Source organism: Lissotriton vulgaris, chromosome 1_1, assembly GCF_964263255.1.
Source record: "Lissotriton vulgaris chromosome 1_1, aLisVul1.2, whole genome shotgun sequence".
Classification (NCBI taxonomy): Eukaryota; Metazoa; Chordata; class Amphibia; order Caudata; family Salamandridae; genus Lissotriton; species Lissotriton vulgaris.
In genome coordinates, this window is record NC_141685.1 from 1,090,112,756 (window position 1) to 1,090,137,782 (window position 25,027).

At 48.9% G+C, this 25,027-nt stretch overlaps 1 protein-coding gene across 1 annotated transcript in view; it reads right to left on the minus strand.

Annotated features, from left to right (window-relative positions):
- Positions 1-465: 465 nt before the first annotated feature.
- Positions 466-25,027, minus strand: part of SREBF2 (sterol regulatory element binding transcription factor 2) — a 350,039-nt gene continuing 325,477 nt past the window's right edge. The window contains exons 18-19 of the mRNA XM_086963475.1: positions 17,784-17,895; positions 466-3,462 (exon numbers count right to left, since the gene is read on the minus strand). Of these exons, the coding sequence (XP_086819601.1) occupies positions 3,242-3,462; positions 17,784-17,895 (333 nt within the window). The 3' untranslated portion in view covers positions 466-3,241. The remainder of the gene's footprint in view (positions 3,463-17,783; positions 17,896-25,027) is intronic.

Sequence of the window (25,027 nt, forward strand, 5' to 3'; positions counted from 1 at the left end):
CCTAAGCGTCCTATATCTGAGCCTAAATAATAAAGTCTATGTTCACAACCGTGACCTCTCAATGGGAAGCTCTATTTAAAGGACCGAATTCCATCACTCACCGAAGGGTGACATGCTTCATCATCTGGGATCTCCGCTTGACTGTAATCCTAGTACACTCGAGGACTACAACCCCATCAGCTACGAGGGAGGAGCTCAGGGATGTTTTAATAGGTACGGCAGATTACACTAAGATCCGTCAGATGAAGAGCTAACTATCATATAAAGTGATGGGTGCAGTGCTTGGTGAAAAGATGTGAAGTGTATTAAAACTGGCTACCATGAGAAAACTACTTTAATATCAATCTATGCTCAGTAACAGGAGCCTTTTGGCCAAGAAACACAGTAAATTATAAATGTTTCAGTTTACATTTCTTCAGGCATCAACCATTTGCAATAATGACAAATAATTAATTCAGCTACACATTTCAATTAGCAAAATAATTTATTTTTCGTTATCTACAGGTCAGAGCTCGACAAACACAATATCTAAAAAAACAAAGCGTAACAGGAATGATAAAAGGCTTGAGGAGGGAGAAGAGTGTTGGTTCACCCCCCATAACCAGGTGAATCGAAAATAATGTGCTATGGTTGCAGCTTCTCAGCAGCCGGGGTACCTTCCAAACATGCAGGGCGATAACTAGCATCTAACCAATTCTGTCCATTTGGTGAAGGGCACCTCAGTTGTTTACATACATCAGTTGCCAAATATTTTTAGGAGACCACATTGTATCATCTTAGTCAAGTGCCCCATCCCAGGTCAAGGTCGCATGACATTGTGGGTCAAGAGCACCCACCGCTGGTAATCCCACTCTATTAAGGGTAAACATGGCAGGGCAATCATCGTCTGTTTTTAATGGCAAGTTCTCAGTCTGCCCTGAATCTGCTGAGGGTGCAAGCCAATGATAAATGGCTGATCCACTGCTGCACATTTGTGAGTCTATTACTATCTCCCTGAGGTGGTTTCACTGGTGCTCCCAAAAGCATCTTTAATTGAGCAATTCACACTGAATACAAATGGCCAATATTTAACTCATTATAGAATTGTTTAAAATAAATATTATTATACAAAATTTGTTAGCTCTTTGAATCAGATTTAAGGGCAGGTGCATGTGTACCTTTACTCACAAGGAAGGATTCAAAGCCACATGTTCCAGATTACTCACTGGTAAGAATCTGGAACAGAGAGGCAGGTCTGAGCTGCCTTGGGTAGGTGGGGTGGGAAGTAGGGGTTGGGTGAAAAATTCTGCTCCGCCGGCGGACTTCACAGGGTTTTGCCCAGTTCCGCTTGGAACGCGGAGTTCCGGCAAAACTCCACCATCCGCTGCATAGCAAAGTGTTTTCTTTCACGTGGCTTGCCAACATAGAGTTGGAGAGCAGAAATATGCCTCCTAAGCGCAATTTTCGGGCGCCAGAACGTCTCCTGGCAGGATATCTAAATGCAGATGGTCACAGCAGGTTGCGACTGTTCGCGTTGAGAAACCGGTCGCTGAGTGGAAAATCTACTCGATCACCAGAAAGAAGAAGAGCTCTGGCACGCTATGTGGTGCAGTTCGCGCTGATTTTACAGCACAGAAAAAGCTCCTGGCGCTAAGAATCAGTGCGAGGAGCACAGTGTGCTGAACTCTGTGGAATCTCGCAGTTTTTAATGTAACTGTTTTGCTCATCCCTAGTGGGAAGTACTAAGAGAAAAGTTAACGGTCATCTGAAAAGGTCCTCTCTGAAATTATACCTTGATTATAAGATACTTATATCTACTATGTACAGCCTCAGGCTGTACAAAAGCCAGTTTATGAAAACCTTTACAAAGCCATCATGTACGGAATCTTCTTACATACAAAGGGTAAAGCGGGCAAATCCAGAATAGTAAGTGGCGCTCATGAATGCCATATTAAAGCCATCATGTATGGTATCCATTTACATACAGAAAGGTACAGGCAAACACACAGACTAACTACAGGGGCCTGTAGAGATTACCATACATCTAGATTTTCCCTTCCAGTAATCGTCAGATGACGCAACTGGTGTAGAATGAGGAAGCGTTTGGCTGTGTGTGCTGCCCTATTCAAGGTCTATGCTTCTCCTTTTATATTTTATCAATTGCCTATCATTTTTCCTCATCCTCTTTAGAAACGAGAAAGTGACAGTGCTGTGCGTTTACTATGCCCGAGTCCATGTGTGGTTGGAGCAATGCTACGGAATGTGGTAATGACAGGTGTTTCAGGGACACTTCACGCAATTTTCAAAAAAATATTAAAACTTCTCTAGAGGCAAACAGGACCCCTCCATCACTGGGCCCAAAGCCAAAACTGAAAACATAACCGTCCTGAAATACACATGGATGATTATCAAAAGCTGCTATGTGTGCACTGTTACATGTTGGTGTAGCTGTGTATAACAGACTGTATTGCCTCATTTTAAAACATTTTCATATAAATAAAGAACTGCTAAATTTCATGAGTCTGCAGCCTCATTTATTACTAATTGTGTGCTCCCTCAAGGACAGCTCTAATCCTTGAGTGTAGGGCTAACTATCTTTCAAGACCTGCCTGCCTTCAGCTTTGACACAGCTCACTGCAGCAATTGTGATTCCAGATATCAGAGACAGGTGGAGAGTTGGCAGAAGCAAAGCAGACTGAAGGAACCAGCTTAAAGTAGCAACCTATGACAGTATCAAGACTAAGGAAAGCAGATCTGATTGAGAATCAAGCTCTGTATATACCACCTTCTTGCATTAAGATATCAAAGTCAACAATAAAGAGGGAATGCAGCACAGCACTGCAGCAGGTATTTCCACAGAGACGTCTCTGGTATACCTCTTCTCTATGGTCCCATTGTCATCTCTTCGTCAGCCTCTCCATGAAACTCGAAATCATAGTCTATATACAAGTATCAAAAAAGGTCTGTGTATAAAAAAAATGGTGGGGGCTTCTTCTTTTATACAGCACAATAGCACCAGTTATCTGAAAAAGCTGCTGCGCTGGTCTGTGGAACAGAGCATGGATTCCCTCTTCACTCCCAGTGTGCACTGCAGGATTAAAAACCACATGAAGGCGGTTGGAGGACTGCTGCAGTTGAAACTGAATAGTGGAAACATTGCCCACTTAGATACTTCTTACTTTAGCCACAAGAAACCCAAACACCATCAAGTTACATGACCGCCGGTTCTCCTTCTTGGTGTCTTGTTCAGAACCAGTCCTGCTCATGAGGCGGCCATGGCAGCGCTGCCGCTGAGCTTCACCATCATTTGCTGGCAGTCATTGTAGGAACGCCGGTCACCCACCTTCTCCAGGGTGCGAGCCGCCTCAGCGAGCAGGACCACCCTCTGGCCTGGTGAGGAAAGGAAGGAGAGGGGTAGGTGGCGACAGGCCAGGATGATGGCAGTAGCTCGCTCCCTCTGACCTGGCAATGCATCAAGCTCCCCTGCGGAAAAACAGAACAACAGCTTGTAAGGACCAACAGAAAATGTAAAGGGAAGATAGTACCGCCCTGCAAACAACCTTTCCCACCTGTACTGGACTGAGATAAGACAACAGGCATGTCACACATGGCTGCTCCAGGTATTAAAATTCAGACACCCAGAGAGGCCAGAGATGCAGGCCACAAAACACAAAGTGATCATCAAATCTTGAACTTTGACCCGTCTTTCAGGTTAGGTCAGAATACTGCAGAGGAAATGCGTTACTTACCTGTAACAGCAGTTATCCAGTATTGGTGTCTTTCATAGATTCACATGCCTGAATCATTCCCCGTCGTCGAGACGGGAGCCTCCGGTAAATAAAAAAGTAATGTCCATAGACATACATAGAGAGAAAGGGTCCAAGGGTCTCCCCTTAGCAGCCTTTCCTTGTCCTTATGTAAAAAGGACCAAACTGACCTAGTCAGCCAATCAGCTCCGACCTCCCTCTAGAACCTTCCCGGGAGGAGCCTCAGTCCCTCAGATTTTCGTACGCACCCAGCTAGGTTTGGCGTAATATAGTTCCGAGAGGGAGGTGAGTCCTTCCCGGGGAGGCGGGAGGGTTGCATGTGAATCTATGAAAGACACCAATACTGGATAACTGCTGTTACAGGTAAGTAACGCATTTCTTATCCAGTATTAGGGGTGTCTTTCATAGATTCACATGCCTGAATCAGAGTAGCTAGCAATCACAGTAGCACATTTGTAAAACAGAGTTGCTCTGCCGTCATAGTAGATAATGCATATAATATCATACAATAAAGAGACAGCTTAGATAGAATATCATCAGAGCAATAATGTGCATACCTGGAAGGCGGGATGTAGGAAGGCTCACCTTACTGAAAGAGATGGCGAAGCACCGCCTGGCCCACTGCCGCATCCTTCTGGAGTTCGATATCCAGGCAGTAGTGTCTGGAGAAAGTATGCGGTGACTTCCAGGTCGCCGCCCTGCAGATGTCCAGGATTGGCACTCCTGCAAACAGCGCCGCTGACGTGGACATCGCCCTGGTGGAATGAGCGGTAACATGATCATTCAGAGGCCGGCCGGCCTGTTCGTGGCAGAAGGAAATCGCCGAGGAGATCCATCTGGATATGCTTTGCTTCGTGAGTGGTAGGCCCATTCTTGGCCTGCTGTATGCCACGAACAGCTGTGAGGATTTCCTTAGATCCTTAGTCTTCTCCAGGTAGAACTTCAGGCACCTCAAAAGGTCCAAAGAATGCAGTGACCTTTCCGCTGCTGTGGAAGGGTTGGCGAAGAAAGATCTAAGGACCAAAGGTTCGTTGAGATGGAAGTCCGACGGTACCTTTGGAATGAACTTAGGGTTTGGTCGCAGTATCACCCTATCATGTCTGAATTGTAGATAAGGTTCTTGAATGGACAAGGCTTGCAGCTCGCTAACCCTTCTGGCCGAAGTTAGAGCGAGCAAGAGTGCAGTTTTCCATGAAAGGTGTTGAAGCGATGCCCTGTGAATGGGTTCAAACGGGTGTCGCATGAGCTGGTTGAGTACCAGGTTAAGCTGCCAGGTGGGGGGTACCTTCCGAGGCCTCGGGAAGGATCTGTATAGTCCTTTGAGGAATTGTTTGACTAGCCGACTAGACCACAGAGAAGGTCCTGTGATCGTTCTGGTGAACCTCGAGATTGCTGCCAGGTGGACTTTGATGGACGCATGCGCCAGTCCCGACTGGGCCAAATGCAGGAGGTATGGTAGTATTTGTTCTGGTGTGATGGTGAGTGGCCGTAAGCCCTGTTCCGAGCACCATATGCAGAACCTCTTCCATTTGAGACAGTAGGTCTTGTTCGTACTGTCCGCTCTTGCTTTGGCTAGCACATCCCTGCAGTCTTGTGGGATATTCAGGCCCCCGAATTCTCTGTGCTCAGGAGCCAGGCTGATAATTTGAGCGATTGGAGGTTCGGGTGTTGCACTTGCCCGTTGGACATCGTCAGTAGGGCTGGGTGTTGGTTCAGTCGGATCGGTGATTTGATGGATAGTCGAAGCAGATCCGAGAACCAGTGTTGCCTCGGCCAGGACGGGGCGATCAGGATCAGGGTGCATGGTTCCGCTTTCATTTTCCTCAGGAGCCGTGAAATCATCGGGAATGGAGGAAAGGCGTATGCAAAGACGCTGTACCATCCGATGGAGAACGCATTTCCTAGTGATCCTGGTTGGGGATGCCAACTTGCGTAGCACGGGCATTTTGCGTTCCTCCTGGTGGCAAAGAGGTCGATGTTTGGGACTCCCCAAAGAGAGAAGATGTGAGTGAGGGCGCTGTCCGATAGTTCCCACTCGTGGGAGAGGGATTTTTGCCTGCTCAGGGCGTCCGCGATGGTATTGTCCCTTCCCGGCACGTATTCCGCTTTGAGTTGGATGTCGTGTAGTACCAGCCAGTTCCAGATCGTCTGTGATTCGCGTGAGAGCGAGAGTGAACGCGTTCCCCCTTGTTTGTTCAAATAGTGCATCGTCGTGGTGTTGTCCGTCCTGACGAGCACTGGGGATTTCTGGATGCGGGGTAGGAAGGCTTGTAGAGCCAGAAACACTGCTCTCAGCTCCAAGAGGTTGATATGGAGCAATTGCTCTTGAGAGTCCCATTTGCCGCTGATCTGTAGGTCCTGGAGCACCGCGCCCCATCCCTCTAGGGAGGCGTCTGTTGTTATCACCAGCGGTGATGCTGGGAGGAGAAACGGTAAGCCCACCATCAGATTGTGACGACTTGTCCACCATTGTAGAGCTTTTGAAATCTTCGGTGTGATCCGAAGGATGTCTTCGAATGAGCCAGTGCTTTGGGTCCATTGGCTCGCGAGTGCCTCCTGCAAGGGCCGCATTCTGAGCCTGCAGTGCGGTATGAGGAGTATGCAGGAAGACATCATCCCCAGGAGGGAGGAGTAAGTCCGAACTTTCAGGTGCTTTTTCTTTGCCACAGCCGTGGCCAGAGATAAGATCCTGTCCGCTCTTTCTTTTGAGGGGAAGGCCTTCGTGCAGCCTGTGTCTAACATGGCCCCTAGGAAGGTAATTTTTGTTGCGGGCACCATGCATGATTTCTTGATATTGAGCGTCAATCCCAGATTTTGAAAGAGATTGGTGCAGGCGTTGGAGGACGTGACCGCGTCCCCAGGTGAGGGTGCTTTCACCAGCCAGTCGTCTAGGTAGGGGAAGACTTGGTGGCCCAGTTGGCGCAGGAATGCCGCCACAGGCGCAAGGCATTTCGTGAATATGCGCGGTGCGGACTTGAGGCCGAACGGCAGTACTTTGAACTGATAGTGACGGTCCGCCACCTCGAATCTTAGGAACTTCCGGTGAGTTTTGAGGATAGGGATGTGGTAGTATGCATCCTGGAGATCCAGTGACACCATAAAATCTCCTTTCTCTAGAATGCCCAGGATTTCCTGAATTGTCACCATCCTGAATGATTGGCTTCGTAGGAAGGTGTTGAGCCCCCGGAGATCCAGGATGGGTCTCCACTTGTTTTCTTTTTGTTGTACAAGAAAGAAGTGGGAGTAAAATCCTTTCCCCCTCGAGGATGCCGGAACCCTTTCGATTGCTCCTTTTTGTAGCATTGTCGAAAGTTCCTTTAGAAGCAGGCGTGGATGTTTGTGTGTCCGTCTGCGTGGAGGGGTATTGGGAGGGATGGAGGTGAACTCGAGAGAGTGGCCGAATCGAATAATTTGAAGAACCCACCGGTCCGTGGTGATGTACTGCCAATTGTGAAGGAAATGGGTCAGCTTTCCTCCAATTTGAAAGGACGGAGATGGTGTTCGGACTGGCTGGAGTAGGTGGTCACTGGCGGCCGCCAGCGCCCCTTTTGGTGTTTTTACCTCTGTAGGACGATCTTCCGAATGAGGACTGTCTGCCCTGTTGTTGCTTGCTTTGGTACTGGCCTTTTTGATTGTACGAGAATGAGGACGAGGACCTGTTTTGATATGAGCCTCGATAGGAGGATTGACCCCTGGGCTTGTTGCCCCGAAAGGACTGGTTTCTGAACTGTAGAGATCCCAGGGCCCTTGCCGTGTCTGTGTCCTTTTTAATGGCCTGTAGGGCCTCGTCGACCTGTACTCCAAACAGGTGCTGGCCGTCGAAGGGCATGTCTAGAACCTTTGCCTGAACTTCTTGGCGGAATGAAGTGGCTTTGAGCCATCCCTGTCGTCTCAGTACAGCCGCTCCCGCAAGTTGACGGAAGCCTGTCATGGCTGCGTCGATAGCACAGTCTATGAGCTCCGCTGCAGAAGATTGACCCTCCACGAGGAGCGCTTTCACCTCACCCTGGACGTCATCAGGTAGTTCCTTTATGTAAGGGGCAATGTCCTCCCATAATTGTCGATTGTAACGCCCTAGCAAGGCAATGGAGTTGGCCACCTTGATGGACATGGCCGATGTGGAAGTGAAGCGCTTGCCTATCGTGTCCAGTTTCCTGCCCTCTTTGTCCGGGGGAGCTGACAGTGGTGATGAAGGGTTGCGGGAGTTTTTCTGGGCCGCCTGCGTCACTACCGAGTCCGGTTTGGGGTGACCATTTAGGCAAGCCGCTGCAGTGAGTGGTGCCCTGTATTTTTTTTCAAGGCGTGGGACCACCGCTGGCACAGAAGCAGGAGTGAGCATTAGCTTCTTTCCCTGTTCCCACAAAAAGTCTATGATTGGAACAGCTTTTGCAGATTTTTGAGGCTGTTCCTTGAAGTCGTGGAGGAAACAGTCCGTTTCCGTGGATTCCACCACCATGTGGAATCTCTTCGCCGCTCTCTCCACCAGCTTGTGGAAACCCGCAATGTCCACCGGTGGGGAGTCCGCTTGGCGTGGTTGTGGTGAAGCTGGGGATGATGTAATATATTCGTCCTCATCAGCCTGGTCCGAGTGGTCTGAGTGAACCTCCTGGACCTCTCCTTCCTCCAGTTCTTCCTCTTCCTCTTCTTCGTCCGAAGAGACCACCACTTGAGGATGAACATCCTGGTGGGGTTGATGGTGAGGATGAGGGCGTTCCGGTGCGGACACGTGAACATGCACTGGAGGTGTCTGATCTTCTTTGTCCCCTGGTGCGGGACTCTCAGGTGCTTGACCGCCTTTGCTAGGCTCCGGAAAGCGCCGCTTGTAGTCTTGCACAAGAAGTTTCAAGTCATCCACCAGGGTCGCCGGCAGGCATATCATGGGGGTGACTTCGGTGTGGACACTGGCTTGGACCGAGTGTTCCTGATATGTGAATTCGTCCTGTTCCTCATCAGTGCTTTGGCATTTTATGTGAAGGTCTGTGAGTGAAGTAGCGGGATTCAGATGGTCATCCTCTTCGGATTCCTCGCTTTGGAAAATTTCTTGAGGTGGTTGTTTTTCCACCTTGCTAGGAGACGTCGTTTCCGGGGTAATTATTGACTTGCCCTGTTTGGTAGACTGAATGGTAGAGCTTGTAGTCGTCGAGGGGGCCGTCGACGGTGGTAGCATCATGTACGGCGTCTCCACCAGCTTTGATTTTTTCCATGTTTCGTTCGTCGTCGAATCGCCCGTCGACGGTGTCGTCGTCGAGCCCGTCGTCGACGGTGTCTTCGTCGACGGTGTCTTCGTCGACGGTGTCTTCGTCGACGGGCTCGTCGCCGACGAGCCGGGCGTCGACGAGGTCTTCGTCGACGGAGGGGTGGACGAAGGGATCTTGGTCGTCGACGACTGCGCAGCCGTCGTCGTCATCGACGGTGCCTTCGTAGACGATTGTCTTGTCGACGAGTCTCTCGTCGACACTCTCGTCAACGACGGTTTTGACGACGATGTGCTCGTCGCTGTTGACGGCGTCGTCGACGGTGTAGTCTTCGTGGTCGACATGGTCAGGGGAATAATTGAAGAAACAGGCCTACCTGTAGATGAAGAGGAAGTAGTCATCGTCGTTGAAGCTGAGGGCGACGATGCCGATGTGGTAGACACCGTGGTTTTTACTGAAGTAGTCCTCTGGCTTTGTCTGGAGGACGGAGCAGGCATTTTGAAGGTTTTATCTTCCTTCGCCGACACTGAGGATGACGCCGATCTCGCCTCAGAAGACTTTTTGTGAGTCTTCGCAGGAGGAGTGTCTGAGTGGCCCGGGGAAGCGTCCCTTGGCCTCTTGCTCGAGACAGCAGAAGTTCTGGAAACGCTGCTCACAGAGGACTCTGGATTGTCCCTGTTCTTAAGCCTGTCCAGCCAGATCAGAAGGCGACCTTCTCTGTCTCTCACGGTCTTTTTGGGAAAAGACCGACAGATTGCGCATTTTTCCGAATTATGATCCGGGTAAAGGCAATACAGGCACAGGTCGTGTTTGTCATCCACATGAATCCTTTTCTTGCTGCAGGAAGAGCAGGCCCTGAACAGGGCTTTCTTCCCCGAGTCAGACATGAAAAAGGCAGTATAAACACACACTTACTTCAGGGGTAGTGTGTTGAGGAAGTCCTTGAAGAGTTTTTAGGTTCAGAGAAACTTCCAAGAGAGTTTGTTGATTTTTAGAATAATCCTGAGGAGAGCTCAGGCTGGAGACTCCCTAGCACAACGTGCGGTAGAAAATCTGAGGGACTGAGGCTCCTCCCGGGAAGGTTCTAGAGGGAGGTCGGAGCTGATTGGCTGACTAGGTCAGTTTGGTCCTTTTTACATAAGGACAAGGAAAGGCTGCTAAGGGGAGACCCTTGGACCCTTTCTCTCTATGTATGTCTATGGACATTACTTTTTTATTTACCGGAGGCTCCCGTCTCGACGACGGGGAATGATTCAGGCATGTGAATCTATGAAAGACACCCCTAATACTGGATAATGTATAGTGCTAGCCTTGGAGGGCCAAACTACTAGGAAGGGCCATGCAAATCAGAAATGAAAGACTGCAGAATCACAAACAGGCAGCAATTACAAAGGAGTTATTTCACTTTCGCCCAGAGGTGCAGTAACATTTTTCTTTCACATGTACATCCACCCATGCAGACTTCCTGAAGTGAACTCTTCCCAAGTGTCACATCGGATCTGGAAAGATTTCTTATAACAGTACATAATCATTGAAGCAGGTGGGGCCCTTCTACATCACAAACAGAGCCTTGCAACTCCATGTGCACCATGAACAAATGGCCCTTGGCAGCTGGTGATCCCAGTTCCTTTTGTTTCATTTCAATGTTTGTCGTAGTATTTTTCTTCAAATTTTTGGGCATGTCCCCTCTAAAATCCTAGGGCACCAAGTCTGTTTCTATTTGTCACGTACTACTGTCAGCTACAGAACTACACTTCAAGTTCATTTGGCGTCTTAGGAGCTTCCATTACATCACTTCTTGTTCTCTCTTTGGCCTCATGCATTCAAAAGCCATTCGGGAAATGAGAGCACAAATAATGGTGGCAGCGAAGAAGGTAAGATTGAGGTATCCTTTCAGAGGATGAACCGCAACCACTGTCAGACTAGAAGCTTTTTTCCTTCCAAGAAGCATAGCAACAGGATGGCGAGTGCCAATGCTGTATCCTGTTTCTAATGGAAAATGCTACTTACCAGTATGCATATGCTCTTGGAATGTAGAGCTGCAGAGTTACACACTATGCATAGATCGCCACCTAGTGTTGGGCACGGATGTTTGCAGTTGTTTTTGTCCTGAAAAGTCTTTGGAAGTTACGATAAGTTACGATAGGCGACTCCTCCTTTGGATTAAACTGCGCCTGGGCATCGGCTTCATCCTTAGATTGTTTTTTGCCAGCAGGGAAATGATGGAGTTTTGTAAGAAACAGGAAGGATGCTCATGTAAGCTGTATCTAAATAAGATAATACTGGAACAGACAAAGGTAGCCGGGGAGGCGGGTGGGCATGTGTAACTCTTCAGATCTACATGCCAAGAACAGATGGATACTGTTAAGTAACATTTTGTGATACTTCGAAGACTCTTCCAAGACAACAAGGTGCAAACATCCGGACCCAACACTAGGCGGCGATCTATGCTAAGATATGAATTCAGCAGCCCACATGCCTCAAACATATTGTTGTGGTGTACAACTGCCTTGCATGGTGTGTTACAGTAGGTGGGTTCCCCAGCCGGAGAGCGATGCGTCCGCTGTCAAGACTATCTGAGGAACTGGCTCTAGGAACGGTTGCCCTTTGGAAAGGTTTTTGGTGTTTCACCACTGCAGAGAGCAATGAGTCCGACCGTCCACCAACACTAGGTCTGTTAATTGCCCTTTGAGCCTGGTTCCATTGGCGTGCTAAGCACTCTTGGAGAGGATGCATTTGAAGTCTTGCATGGGACACTATGAAAATGCAAGAGGCCATCATCCCTATGAGCTGCATGAACACTCGTGCTGGAAGGAAGTGTTGTGGCTGAAACTTTGTGAGAAGAGCTTGCATGCTGGATATCTTTACTGTAGTAGGATAAGCTAGCGTTGTCGAGGTGTTTTTGTAGGACCGAGGTATTGTTGTACTTTGGATGGTTGCAGATGGGACTTGGTGAGGGTTATTGTGAACCCCAAGTTGTGAAGCAGTTGGATAGTGGCACGAGTGTGTTCTACACACTGGTTGTAGGAGCTGGCCTTATGAGCCAGTCGTCCAGGTATGGGAAGAAGTGGATGTGCTGTCTTCATAAATGTGCTGGCACTACTGCTAGCCACTTGGTGAATACTCTTTGTGCTGTTGTGACTACGAATGGGAGTACTTTGAATTGATCGTGCTGCCCGTCTATTACAAATCTGAGATACTTCCTGTGAGCTTTGTGAATCGGAAAGTATGCGTCCTTGAGATCTAGAGTAGCAAGGAAGTCGTTTTGAAACAGAAGAGGAAGGATTTGTCGGAGGGTGACCATGTGAAAATGGTCTGACTGTATGCATATGTTTAGAGGTCTGAGGTCTAGAATAGGCCTTAGAGATCCATCCTTCTTTGGGATAAGAAAGTATAGGGAGTAGACTCCTTTGTTTTGTTGGTGCAGAGGAACAGGTTCTATTGCACCTTTTTCTAGTAGAGATATTACTTCTTGCTTTAGCAGTGATAGATGCTCTTGTGACATTGGACGCTGTTTGGGCGGTATGTTGGGGGGGGGGGGTAGATGTTAGGTCTAGACAGTAATTGATTGAATAATTTGTCGCACCCACCTGTCTGATGTGATGTTGGTCCAGGCAGGGAGGATTTGTTGTAGTCTTCCACCCACGGGAGTGGAATGGTGGTGGGGGGGGGGGTGGTGGGGAAGTGGAGGAAAGTCATTGGGTAGGGGTGGAGGCAGAGCGGGAGTTGTTGGTTTTGCCTCTGCCTTTGTTGTTGTTACCCCTGTAACCCCCTCTTTGGTAGCCCTTAGTGAATGTGGATTGGCTAGGGGTCTTATAGGAAGTGGAGAGGCTATCTGAGGAGTAGCCTCTTGTGTTGCCTCGATATGATGAGCGACCAAAAGAACGTCTGGGAGCTTGCAATTGCAAGGCTCCCATAGATTTAGCTGTGTTGGTGTCTTTTCATTTTCTCTAAAGATACATCGACATTAGGGCCAAATAGGTGTTTTTCATCAAATGGCTGATTGAGGATGGAATTTTGTACTTCAGGTTTGAAACCTGAAATACGTACCCAGGCATGCCTACGCGAAAGGACACTTGAGTTAATTGCCCTTGAGGCAGTATCTGCGGCATCTAGGGCACAACGAATGGAAGTATTGGTGATATTTTTACCTTCCTGTATGAGTTCATTGGACTTATTTTTATATTTATAAATGCATTTGGATTCCAGTTCATCATAATGTGCCTTGTCATATCTTGCCAATAGCGCTTGAGTATTGGCAATGTGCCATATGTTAGCTGCCTGTGACGCTGTTAGTTTGCCATAGGCGTCTATGAGTTTAGATTCCTTATCTGGTGGCGAGGCCTCACCTGATGTTTGTGAATTGGCACGTTTACGTGCGTTAGAAACTTTAGAAACTACTAAGGAATCTAGTGGTGCTGGGCCTCTAATGTAAACTGGATCTGTAGGGGCAGCTTTGTATTTTTTCTCAATGCGGGGGTTGAGAACTCGAGCCCTGACAGGATCTTTAAATACTTCTGTTGCATGCTTAATGACCCCCCTAAGCATTGGCAAAATGGAAGTGGACCTTTGTGTAGTGTCAAAAGTGTCCAATAAAAAATCTTCCTCCACAGTGTCTGTGCGCAAGTCGACCCCATGGTATTGGGCAGCCATATGGACCAATAGGTTAAAACCTACAGTGTCCTCTGGGGGGGAAGCCCTGGAGGGATTTACATCATCTTGAGGGACATAAGGCACATCAGGAGTGGTATAATCATCCCATGGATTAGGTGACTGAGGGAGACTATTGGTCCCTACTGGGTCATGTGCACCCCACCTGTGTCATCAGAGTCTGTATCTACATCATCATCTGCATTAGGGGATGGTGTAGGAGAATGATGTGGTGGAGGAGGTGGTGGAGGAGGAGGAGGCAGAGTATGGGGAGGTGGTGGAGAAGGAACCCTTAATGGAGAGGTTGCAATGTCTCTCTTCTTTGGAGGAGGAGCAGGCGCCTCTAGTCGTCTCTTCTTGGAGCTAAAAGTCATTTGGCCAGTCTTAGGATCCTTTACAAGAGTCTTTTGAGTAGGAGCTGGTGTAAAACGCTCTTCTGTGAAGGGTAGATCCTTCGATGTCAAAGTTCTTGGTTCCGGAGGTTTTTTCAGCACCGACTCGGTAGCTGGTCTAGGGTCTTTCGGCTTAGAACTGTGACCTTTTGAAATGTCCTATACCGGAACGTGTTTTTTCAGTTCCGGGTTTTTTTCCGGCTCTGAAGCATGGGAGTCGGGACCTTTAGGCAGTTTTTTACTCGGTTTCGAGTGTGCTTTTGACGTCGATGAGCCAGTGTCAGTCTTCAGCGCCGAGTGCTTGGGTGTTGAAGCAGCGGTTGGCGTGGATGAGGAAGATGGCTTCTTTTTTGGTGTCGTATGGGATCGACACCGGTAATAGACTGACTCGAGCCCGAGCCACCTGAAGGCTTAGTAGGCTTCTTTGCCCAGCCCGAAAGCAGGGCTTGGTAAGCAGTCTCTCGGTGTGCACTCGGGCCCGAAGGTGAGGGTGTGACCGAAGCCTTTTTGGAGGGTGTCGAGGAAGGGTCGGGCAGACGTGTGTACTTGCAATCCGTTGAGCTGGAGTGATGTCCTCGACGTCTGAGTCTTCGGCATCAGAGGAGCTGGCGCTCTCTTTGGCCCGCTGCTGTTCTAGCACGTCGGCGCCCTCTTCAAAGATGTCGTCCGGGATCGAAGCGGACGAGCGAGCCATGGTTCTTCGAGCTCGTCGGTCCCGAATCGTCTTCTTGGAACGGAAGGAGGCACAAGCGGATCAGTTTTTGGCCTTGTGCTCCGGGGAGAGGCAAAGGTTGCACATCTCATGTAGATCGGTGTGGGGAAACTTCTACCCACATTGAGGACACTTCTTAAATGGCGTCCTTTCCATGAGCCAGAGAGTAAGGCCCAGGTAGGCCCGAAGGCCTTCGTCGACGACCGGAATCGAAGACTTTGAAGTCGTGAAGAGTCGCGTCGATGGGGACCGCAATCGAAACAATACCGTCGAACTGGGTGAGGATTGCGCGCCAAAGGAAAATCGGTTCCAACCCAGGGCGTAGGAAACACATTAGAGCCAGATGACGGAAAAAAACAAATCTGAGGATGGAGTCGATACCCATGCGCAATGTGGTCCAAAGGAGGAGTCACCTATCTCCAAAGAACTTTTCAGGACAAAAACAAACTACAAACATCCGGGCCCAACACTAGGTGGCGATCTATGCACAGTGTGTAATCTGCAGCGCATTTGCCTCGAACATTGTTTTGCTGTAACGTGTTTCGGCACCTCTGCTTTGCTCACACAACGCGATTACTTCCCCGTCCATTCCTCCCCAGACACGCCCCAAAGTAGTACTGACTCCTATCTCTGCATGAAAGGCCACTTGTGGTCCCTTGGGAGTGCCTTTAGTGTTAGGATAGCAGAAATTAGAACTCTCGTAAAATCATAGGTGGGGAACAATTTTTCAAATGGTGTCAGGTCCCTCATCCCAGCTTCTCTATTCATGGTGTGCACAGCCCAGTGTTGGATGAAGGAATATCTATGGTGTTAGTTTTCGGACAAGATATAGTCTGTCTGAGAATGTGTGAATGATTTGATTGAATTATTCTGGTAAAGATCCCTCAGCATAATGCAGTCCCCTTTTTCCTTGCAGTGAATTGATGCTTATTCAATAGCTGGGGAACAGTCTGGATTGCTGAGAATCGGATTTAAGGGAGAGGGAAAAATTGTGGTTGCTAGGGATTTAGATATGGAGTCCCATAATTCCATAATATGTCAGACAATGTCCTGGTAAGTAGGAAATAAGGCCACGGATTATGGGAGGATCATAATGAGAAAGGGGTTGCCCTTGTGGTGTTAGTGGGAACAGAGGCAGCACAGAAGGCTGTGGGGTCGACCGGGAGTCAGAGTACGCTTAAACCACACTCTGCAAGGTAGTTAGCAACTCAATTGGAACCTATACCAGAGGAATCGAAGGTGAACGACCCTGATCGTACTGAATCTGATGAGGTCTTAAAGCAGAGATGGCAATAAGCTTACGTTGGATATAACGTTTCATCATATTCTTCTTCAGTATCCATATATTAAATATGTATATCAGCTGACCTTGTGGCACCTTCATCCACTGACTGATCGTCACTGACACAAAAGAAAGCCTCTATTTGGTAAAGATCTGGGTCATCACCTATACTATCAACCCTCCTGCCCTTAGGATGCATATTTTAAGAGCATACTTTGGGGTTCCAATGGAACTGGTGAGCCCATCAAGGATTGTAGAGGCACAATAGATGACAGCAGTTGAGTCGCACTGGCTCTGCAAAAGCTGAGTTGGTTGTATAACATCCATTCTCAAAAGTAGTTTAGTCACAATGTGAAGTTATTGCTAGTCAACAAGTGTGAATGATCCTATTAACTGACAACAGGCAATGGCTCTGCGACTGTCAACAGATGTGTCATTAATGCTGTATTTTTTTTTTAAGAGCGGGTGTTCTCTTGGTCACAGGGTGGATGGTTGTCTTGACTTTGCCAGCACCACAGGTCAACCTGCTGTTGCCAATCATTAACTACTGGTTGTACTGCATCTAAAGACATTTTACATGTTTTATGCATTACTTCAGATTCTTAAGTCACTGGCCCTCTGGTCTTTTGAGTGTGTTCCCTAAGCAGCTCATTCTCCTGCCAGCCACCCACTGATGATGGCTGACCAGCTACCTTTCCCCTAGTAGCAGGGAGAGAGGGTCATTTAGAAGGTGCAGACATCTTAGCTTTTGTCTCCTCAGAAGCGGACTTAGCAGCTCTTGCTTGATCTTCAGAGGAGGCTTCTGCCTTCTCCTCAAGGACTGCCGAAGACAACCTTCTCTCCCTGTCTGTCTGTGTCTTTGTGGATAAGGTCTTGCAAATGTCACAAATTTTAAGGTTTGTCACCAAGGTGCAGGCAGTTAAGGCACCTGGTATGAGGATCATTCATGGACATTTTTCTTTTCCAAAGGCCTTACAATCCTTGAACAGAGATCTCTTCTTTGAAGTCTCTGTAAAAGCCCTTGATGGTGAATTTTCTGACAGAAAAAAAGTTAATAACACTCTCTTGCTGCTAAAATCTAAATAAAAGAAAAATATTAAACGGAGAAAGAGCTCCAGACGATTCCTTTACAATAAAATCTGGAAGTTGTATGCTTCTGTCAGGAGAAGAGCTGTGGGTTCTGGCAGCCCATTGGCTCAAATTAGGACCACTTATAATGATTTGCACAGGCTGTATATGTTGTCTATGGCCTTACTAATGTTGCTGAATGTAAGGGTACACTGCTATGCTAACATAGATTACCAAGGGTTCTGAGCCTAACAACAAGGAATAAGTTTAGCATGTGACTCTATGGAAGATCAAATGCTGGAGAAAGAGACTGGTATTTCTTTCAACCATAACACAAATTAGGAAATATAGCAGAATCAATAAACCATACGCCTGCTGCGTGTTGAAACCCAGTAGTGAGGCACAAGTGGTAGGGATCACTGCACATAGCCAAATACTGAGGGAAAGGAGAGGTGGTATCTGAAGTCAGGACATACAACCTTGTTCAAGATGCCCTCATCCCAAACCGATGACATCCAGCAGAGTCCCTACTCACCCCCAAGGAAATTAAAATCCCCCTGATATAGGGGACATTCTGACCTGCATTCAGGTAAACCCTTCATTATTCAAGGCTAGCGCCTTTTTTTTTTATCTCAAAGCAGAATCTCTTAAGTCCTGACCATCATAGCCCAAGTACACCATCCAGGAAACCATCCCCTTCAGTGAGGTAAATTTACTTCAAAATTATTTCCTGCTTACCGTGCTTGTTGCTCTGGGGGGCACGCCTCCGCAGACTGTGCTCGAGCAGCTGGTGGGTGCGTGTAGGGCTGGCTCCAGCCATCAGACGCACAGTAGCCTCATGCAGAAATACCTAACGAGTCAGGAAGAATTGAAGACCTCATCACATTGGGACGAACTGCTTATTCATTGTACAGCAAAAACAATTAGGGACCACTCCACACTGACAGAGCATTCATCTAGCCCAAGCACAGCCGGTAAGGAAAGGAAACAAATATGCTACTTACCAGTATGCATCTGTTCTTGGCATGTAGGGCTGCTGACATTCATATCTGTGCATAGATCGCCGCCTAGTATTGAGTCCAGATGATTGCACATTGTTGTCCTGGAAGAGTCTTCGAAGTATCACGAGATAGGTGGCTCCTCCCCTGGACTACAGTGCGCATGGGCATCGACTCCATCCTCACATTGTTTTTAGCCATTGCGGCCAAGATGGAGTGAAACTCAGTGAATGATGACCATGCTAGAAGTATATGTGAATCCTGCAGCTGCTACAGGCGCCGGGGAGGAGGGCGGGCGATATGACTGTCAGCAGCCCTACATGCCAGGAACAGATGCATACTGGTAAGTAGCATATTCGGTTCGAGGCATGTGGGCTGCTGAATTCATATCTGTGCATAGAATACATAGCAGTCCCTCCATTAACGGCGGCCGCCCGTGCCAGCTGCAGCAGTTTGGAAAAGTGTTTTTAGAACAGCCTGCCCTACAGCTGCCTGCTGTTTGGAGTGCACATCAACACAATAATGCTTTGTAAATGTGTGTGTAGTAGACCATGTGGATGCTCTACATATGTCTTCCAAAGGAATATTTCCAAGGAAAGCCATGGAGGCCCCCAACTTTCTGGTGGAGTGGGACCTTGGTGGAATGGTGAGAGTACGCTTGGCCTTCAGATAGAAGATCTGAATACATTTAACAATCCACCTAGCTATACCAGCTTTGGAAATGGGGTTACCTTTGTGTTGTGGCGCAAAGGCAACAAAGAGTGGTTTAGTTTTCCTAAAGTCCTTGGTCCTATCGATGTAGTACATTAGGGCCCTTTTGACGTCAAGCGTGTGGAGCATTCTCTCCACCAATGACTCAGGGTTTTGGAAGAAAACAGGCAACTCAATAGTTTGGTTAATATGGAATTGAGACACTACCGTAGGAAGGAATTTAGGGTTAGTGCGAAGCACCACCCTGTTGGAATGAATTTGAATAAATGGCTCTTGGATAGTTAGTGCTTGGAGCTCACTAACTCGTCGCAGCGATGTAATCGCTATAAGGAAAGCCACTTTCCATGTCAAGAATTGAATCTCGCAGGAATGCAGTGGTTCAAAGGGAGGACCCATCAGCCGGGTGAGAACTACATTGAGGTTCCACTCCGGAGCTGGCGGAGTCCGCGGAGGAATGACCAGTTTGAGTCCTTCTAGAAAGCCTTTAATGGCAGGCACCCTGAAAAGGGAGAGGTGCTGCCTGTTCTGGAGATAAGCGGCCATTGCGGATAGATGTATGCGAATGGAAGCATAGGCCAGATTACATTTGTACAAATGGAAAAGATAACAAATGATGTTCTGAATAGATGCATCTAGCGGGTTAATGTTGTGGTCTGCACAATAAATGACAAACCGCTTCCACTTTACCGCATAGTATGCTCTTGTGGTGGGCTTCCCCGCCTCCCGGATGATGTCCATACAGTCAGGAGGCAAGTTTAGGTAGCCAAACTCTAAGACCTCAATAGCCAGATCGCCAGGTTGAGCTGTTGCGGATCTGGATGCCGAATGTCGCCATGGCTCTGCGTCAGAAGGCTGGGTGTGAGGTGTAGCCTCTGATGCGGTACCACGGACAGTTCTAGAAACGTGGTGTACCATGGTTGGCAAGCCCACGTTGGAGCAACCAGGATGAGAGTTATCGAGTGCTGCCTGAGTTTGCGTGCCACCAGCGGTATCAGAGGTGCTGGGGGAAAAGCGTACGCAAATTTGCCAGACCAGTTCATCCATATCGCATTGCCCTGCGACTGTGGGTGTGGGAACCTGGCGGCGAAGCTTTGGCATTTTGCGTTCTCCCTTGTGGCGAACAGGTCTATCTCTGGATGACCCCACCTTTGGAAGTACGGTTGGAGTACCGATGGATGTATCTCCCACTCGTGCATTTGGTGGCTGTACCTACTGAGCAGGTCCGCCATCTGATTGTCCTTGCCTGGGAGGTGTTCTGCCATGAGGAAGATGTTCCTTTGAATGGCCCACTTCCACATGCTCTGAGCCAGATGAGACAGCTGTGGAGAGTGTGTCCCTCCCTGCTTTTGAATGTAGTACATGGCCGTCATGTTGTCCGGTCGGATCAACACGACCTTGTTGCACAGATGTACTTTGAAGTCTTTTAGTGCCATGAAGATTGCCATCAGTTCCAGAACATTGATGTGCATCTTCCTCTGCTGTGGTGTCCATAGTCCCTGCACAGTGTAATGGAGTACATAAGCTCCCCATCCTTGGAGAGAAGCGTCCGTCGTCAGGATGATCTGCGGCACAGGCTCTTGGAACGGTCGTCCCTTGCAAAGGTTTCCTGGATTCCACCAATGCAGAGAGTTGTATGCCCGACCGCTCACTAACACTAGGTCTTTCAACTGCCTGTGAGCCTGAGTCCACTGACGTGCTAAGCACTCCTGCAGCGGACGCATATGTAGTCTCGCGTGCGGGACTATGGAGATGCAGGAGGCCATCATGCCTATCAACTGCATGAACACTCTTGCTGGAAGCAAGTGTTGAGGTCTGAACTTCTGTATCAGCGATTGAATGCTGCTGACTCTCACTGAATCTGGCTGTGCTGTGGCGGGTTGGAGGTGGGATTTTGGGTAATTCAGTGAGAATCCCAGATCGTGAAGGAGGTGAATGGTGTGGGACATGTGGGCGGCACACTGCTGGGCTGACTTTGCCTGGATGAGCCAGTCGTCCAGATAAGGGTAGACATGGATGTTCTGTCTCCTTAGGTGCGCCGCCACTGTCGCTAGGCACTTTGTGAACACCCTGGGTGCCGTGGTGACTCCGAAAGGCAAAACCTTGAACTGGTAGTGCTGGGTTTTGGATGGTGAACCGGAGGTACTTCCTGTGTGAAGGGTGCAGTGGAATGTGAAAGTATGCATCCTTTAGGTCTAAAGTTGCGAGAAAATCCCCCTGACTGAGCAACGGGAGCACTTGCTGCAGGGTCAGCATATGGAAGTGCTCCGACAGGATGTAGTGGTTGAGTGGCCCGAGGTCCAGGATGGGCCTGAGGGACCCGTCCTTTTTTGGTATTAAGAAGTACAGGGAGTAGACCCCTGTGCCTCTTTCCTGCACGGGGATGAGCTCTATTGCTCCTTTTTGCAGCATGTCTTTGACCTCCTGCTGCAATAAGTGCAAATGCTCGGCAGACATAGGACGGTGTCTTGGAGGTATGTTGGGTGGAGTGGATGTTAACTCCAGACAATAACCGTATTGTATAAGTTTTCTGACCCACCTGTCTGTGGTGATGGTTTTCCAGACTGGCAGGAACTGCTGAAGTCTCCCCCCGACCGGTGTTGTGTGGTCGGCGGGGCAGTGACAAGGCGTCACTGTTTGTTGGTGGCAGAGGATCTGGAGTTGTTGTTTCCACGACCTCTGCCCTTGGCGCTGTTACCACGATATCCACCTTGGCTCTTGTTGGCGTAAGTGGACCGAGTGTTGCCTTTGTAGTACTGCGTGGTTTGCGAGAGCTGGCCTCTGGAAACGTCTCTAGTGCTTGAGCGACGAAAAGACCCACCCCGAAACTGCTGGGACTGCAAGGCACCCATGGATTTAGCAGTTTCCGTGTTCTTTTTAATTTTTTCTAAGGTGGTATCAACCTCCGGGCCAAACAGGTGATCTGGATTCACTGTTTGATTAAGGATGGTGGTTTGGATTTCCGGCTTAAATCCAGAGATTCTCAGCAAGGCGTGTCGTCGTAGCATAACACTAGTGTTGACAGCCCTGGCTGCGGTGTCAGCCGCGTCCAGAGCGCACTTAATCGAAGCATTAGAGATCAGCTTCCCTTCCTGAATAAGCATCTCAGCTGCCTCCTTGTATTCATCAGGCAGGTGCTGCAACAGGGTCTCCAGCGTGTCATAGTGTGCCCTGTCATACCTCACCAGAAGCGCTTGTGTATTTGAAATGCGCCAGATGTTGGCTGCCTGTGCTGCTACACTCTTCCCCGATGCCTCAAAGACCTTCGATTCTTTGTCTGGGGAGGAGCATCACCCGTAGTCTGAGAATTAGCCCTCTTCCGGGCATTCGAGACGACAAGGGAGTCCAGAGGCAACTGTCCTTTGATGTAGGTAGGATCAGTAGGCGCTGACTTGTATTTTTTTTTAATCCTAGGGTTTATCACCCTCGCCGGCTCTATAAAGATCTTGCCAGCATGTTTCAAAACACCTTTCAGCATAGGCAGAGTCTTGACAGTTCTCTCTGAGACTGAGAAGGTATCAAAAAGGAAGTCGACATCAACAGGGTCAGCATAGAGCTGGACGTTGTGATTGGTAGCCGCCCGTTCAATGAGGGCATTGAAAGCTGCAGAGTCTTCTGTAGGAGACGTTTTAGCAGAAAAATGTTGAGGGTCCTGTCCTGATTGAGGATCACCTGGGTCAGCACCAGCGGCCCAGGGTTCGTTGGTATTCTCAGGGTCTGTATAGACAGGATAGCTGTACTCATCCTCCTCATCGCCCTCCCCAGCGTCCACATCAGAGTAAGAGGGCGTAACATTATGAGTCTGTGGAGAAAGTGGTTCCACCAAGACGGGAGTGAAAGCAGAGTCCTTTTTCTTGAGAGGAATCTTGTAGGACTCCATTGGGCGTTCCGGGGCAATTTTCCGCTTCAGGAGGGAAAGCCTGCCCGTTTCGGCATCAATGAAGTGTTCTTGATGCTCGTCCACTGAAGGTCGTCGAGGCTGAGGGCCGGGGACCACCGTTGACGACTTCGGCGTCGAGGAAACCTTCTCGGGGACACTGGCATCTGCCTTAGGAGCGAAAGCCTTCAGCGAAGTCTTTGGCGGCAACGTAAAATGAATGGGCGTGGACGCCTTATGAGGTTTCTCAACCGGCTTCGGAGGCGGAGGATCCTTCGGTCCGGCCGATAAGGTCTTTTCCATGATGCGCTGTAGGGAGTCCGTCACCTTCTTGGTGAAAGCGGCGGAGGTGCGCGCCGGTGGGACAGAATCCTTCGAGGCCTCACCAGGAGTAGACTCTCGGGGTGCGCCTCTTTTGGCCCGGTCCTGTTGACGCGGGGTCAAGAGAACCTTCGGGTCAGTTAGTCCTTTCTTCGGGTCACCTAGAGCTTTCTTTGGGTCGCCGAGTCCTTTGCCGGTGTCGACCGTCTTCGGCGCCGACGCGCTCGGCTCGACTACCTTGACTTTAGTTTTCGGCGCGGCAGACTTTGTCTCGACGCCCTTGACTTGAGCCTTCGGCTCGACAGCACCCTTCTGCTTCTTTGGCGCCGAGGGCTCCGAGGCCTTGGATCCGACCAAAGCGATGCGCACTTTCGGTTTCGAGGACGGCACCTGCGCAGTTTCTTGTGTCGAGACCGTAGGTTTCACTTTTGGTTTCGATTTGCCAGGGTGCGGCTCAGCAGCAATGTCCTTGGCCGAGCCCGAAGGCGGGGCCGTAGAACCCATTGTAAGTTCTTGGGTAAGGCCTAATGGCGATCCCTCGACCTGAACCTTATGAATTGGCACAGCTCCAGAGTCAGTTTGAGGAAGCTCCTCGTCCGAGCTATCCTCCATGGCCCCGTTGTCGTCTCCTACCTCGTCGACGACTTCTTCGGCCTCGAACATCTCAGCATCCGCGTTGTAGTCTTAGTCGACGTCCGACGCGGGGTTCGACTCACTAATGTCCTGGATAGATTCTTCCTCGACCTCCCCTGCATCGAAGATGTCCACAGGCGCCGGTGCAGCATGCTGGGCCTCCTGGCGCGCAGCTCGTCGAAGCTTAAGCGTCTTCTTGGACCTGAAGCGTGAACTAGCCATACACTTGGCTTCATCATGGTCCGGCGACAGACACTTGTTGCACACCGGGTGGACGTTGATGTGGGGATACTACGAGTTGCAGACGGGACATTTTTTAAATGGACTACGGTCCATGACGAACTGTCGATAGGGTCTGAAGCGTCGACTGGGCCTTCCGCACCGAAAGCACGTGGGTGTAGGGAATCCGGCTCGGAACTGAGCTGGAAGAACTAAGACTGAACGCAAGACTATACCGACGTATTAGACTAAAAACCTTTTGGTCTCAAGAAAGTTTTCTATCGATTCCGACAAGAGGGAATTCAAAGACATCCGAACCCAATGGCGGAAAAAAACAATCTGAGGATGGAGTCGATGCCCATGCGCACTGTAGTCCAGGGGAGGAGCCACCTATCTCGTGATACTTCGAAGACTCTTCCAGGACAACAATGTGCAATCATCCGGACCCAACACTAGGCGGCGATCTATGCACAGATATGAATTCAGCAGCCCACATGCCTCGAACATATTTCTTACACTGTAACCATCTGTTGGATGCATCTAGCGCTGTAGAATCACATGTTGTGCATTTTCCTGCCATCTAGTGTTGAGTCTGGATGTTTGCAAATTGTTTTGTTTGAAGTCTTTGGTACTGATATCTTGTTACTCTCCCAAGCCTACAAATGCACCAGGAAAATGACTCGACCCAAGATGCATTCCCACCTTCTCCCCTCTCCCCCTCCCCCCACGGGTGACGTTTGGAAGTGGGTAGTGAAACAGGACAAGAAATGTGTACAATGGACTGTGAAGATAATTGCCAACTCAATAAACTGACATTAAAAGGGGAACTCACTTTTGGAAAAAATCTAGGATTTGATTTCAAAACAACTCTAGCCTTGTGAACCAGAATCAAGGGCTCCTCCACTGTTAGTGCTTTGCATTCGGTAACTCTGCTTAGTGAGGTGGTTACAACCAGAAAGAATACCTTCCAGGACAGGAGCTGCATGTCACAAGAGTGTAGTGGCTTAAACAATGGGCCCAATAGCCGCCTAAGCAAAAAATCAAGGTCCCTTGTAGGTGCTGGTGGGGTTCCAGGAGGAAAATTATTTAAAGTCTCTCCCTAAAAGATTTACAGACCTGGATTTAGAACAAAGAAGAAGTCTGAGCTCTGTTTTGCATAAAAGCTGTAAAGCATCTAGATGCAGTCAAATGGAAATGCCTGCTAACTCAGCTTTCTGAAGATGCAG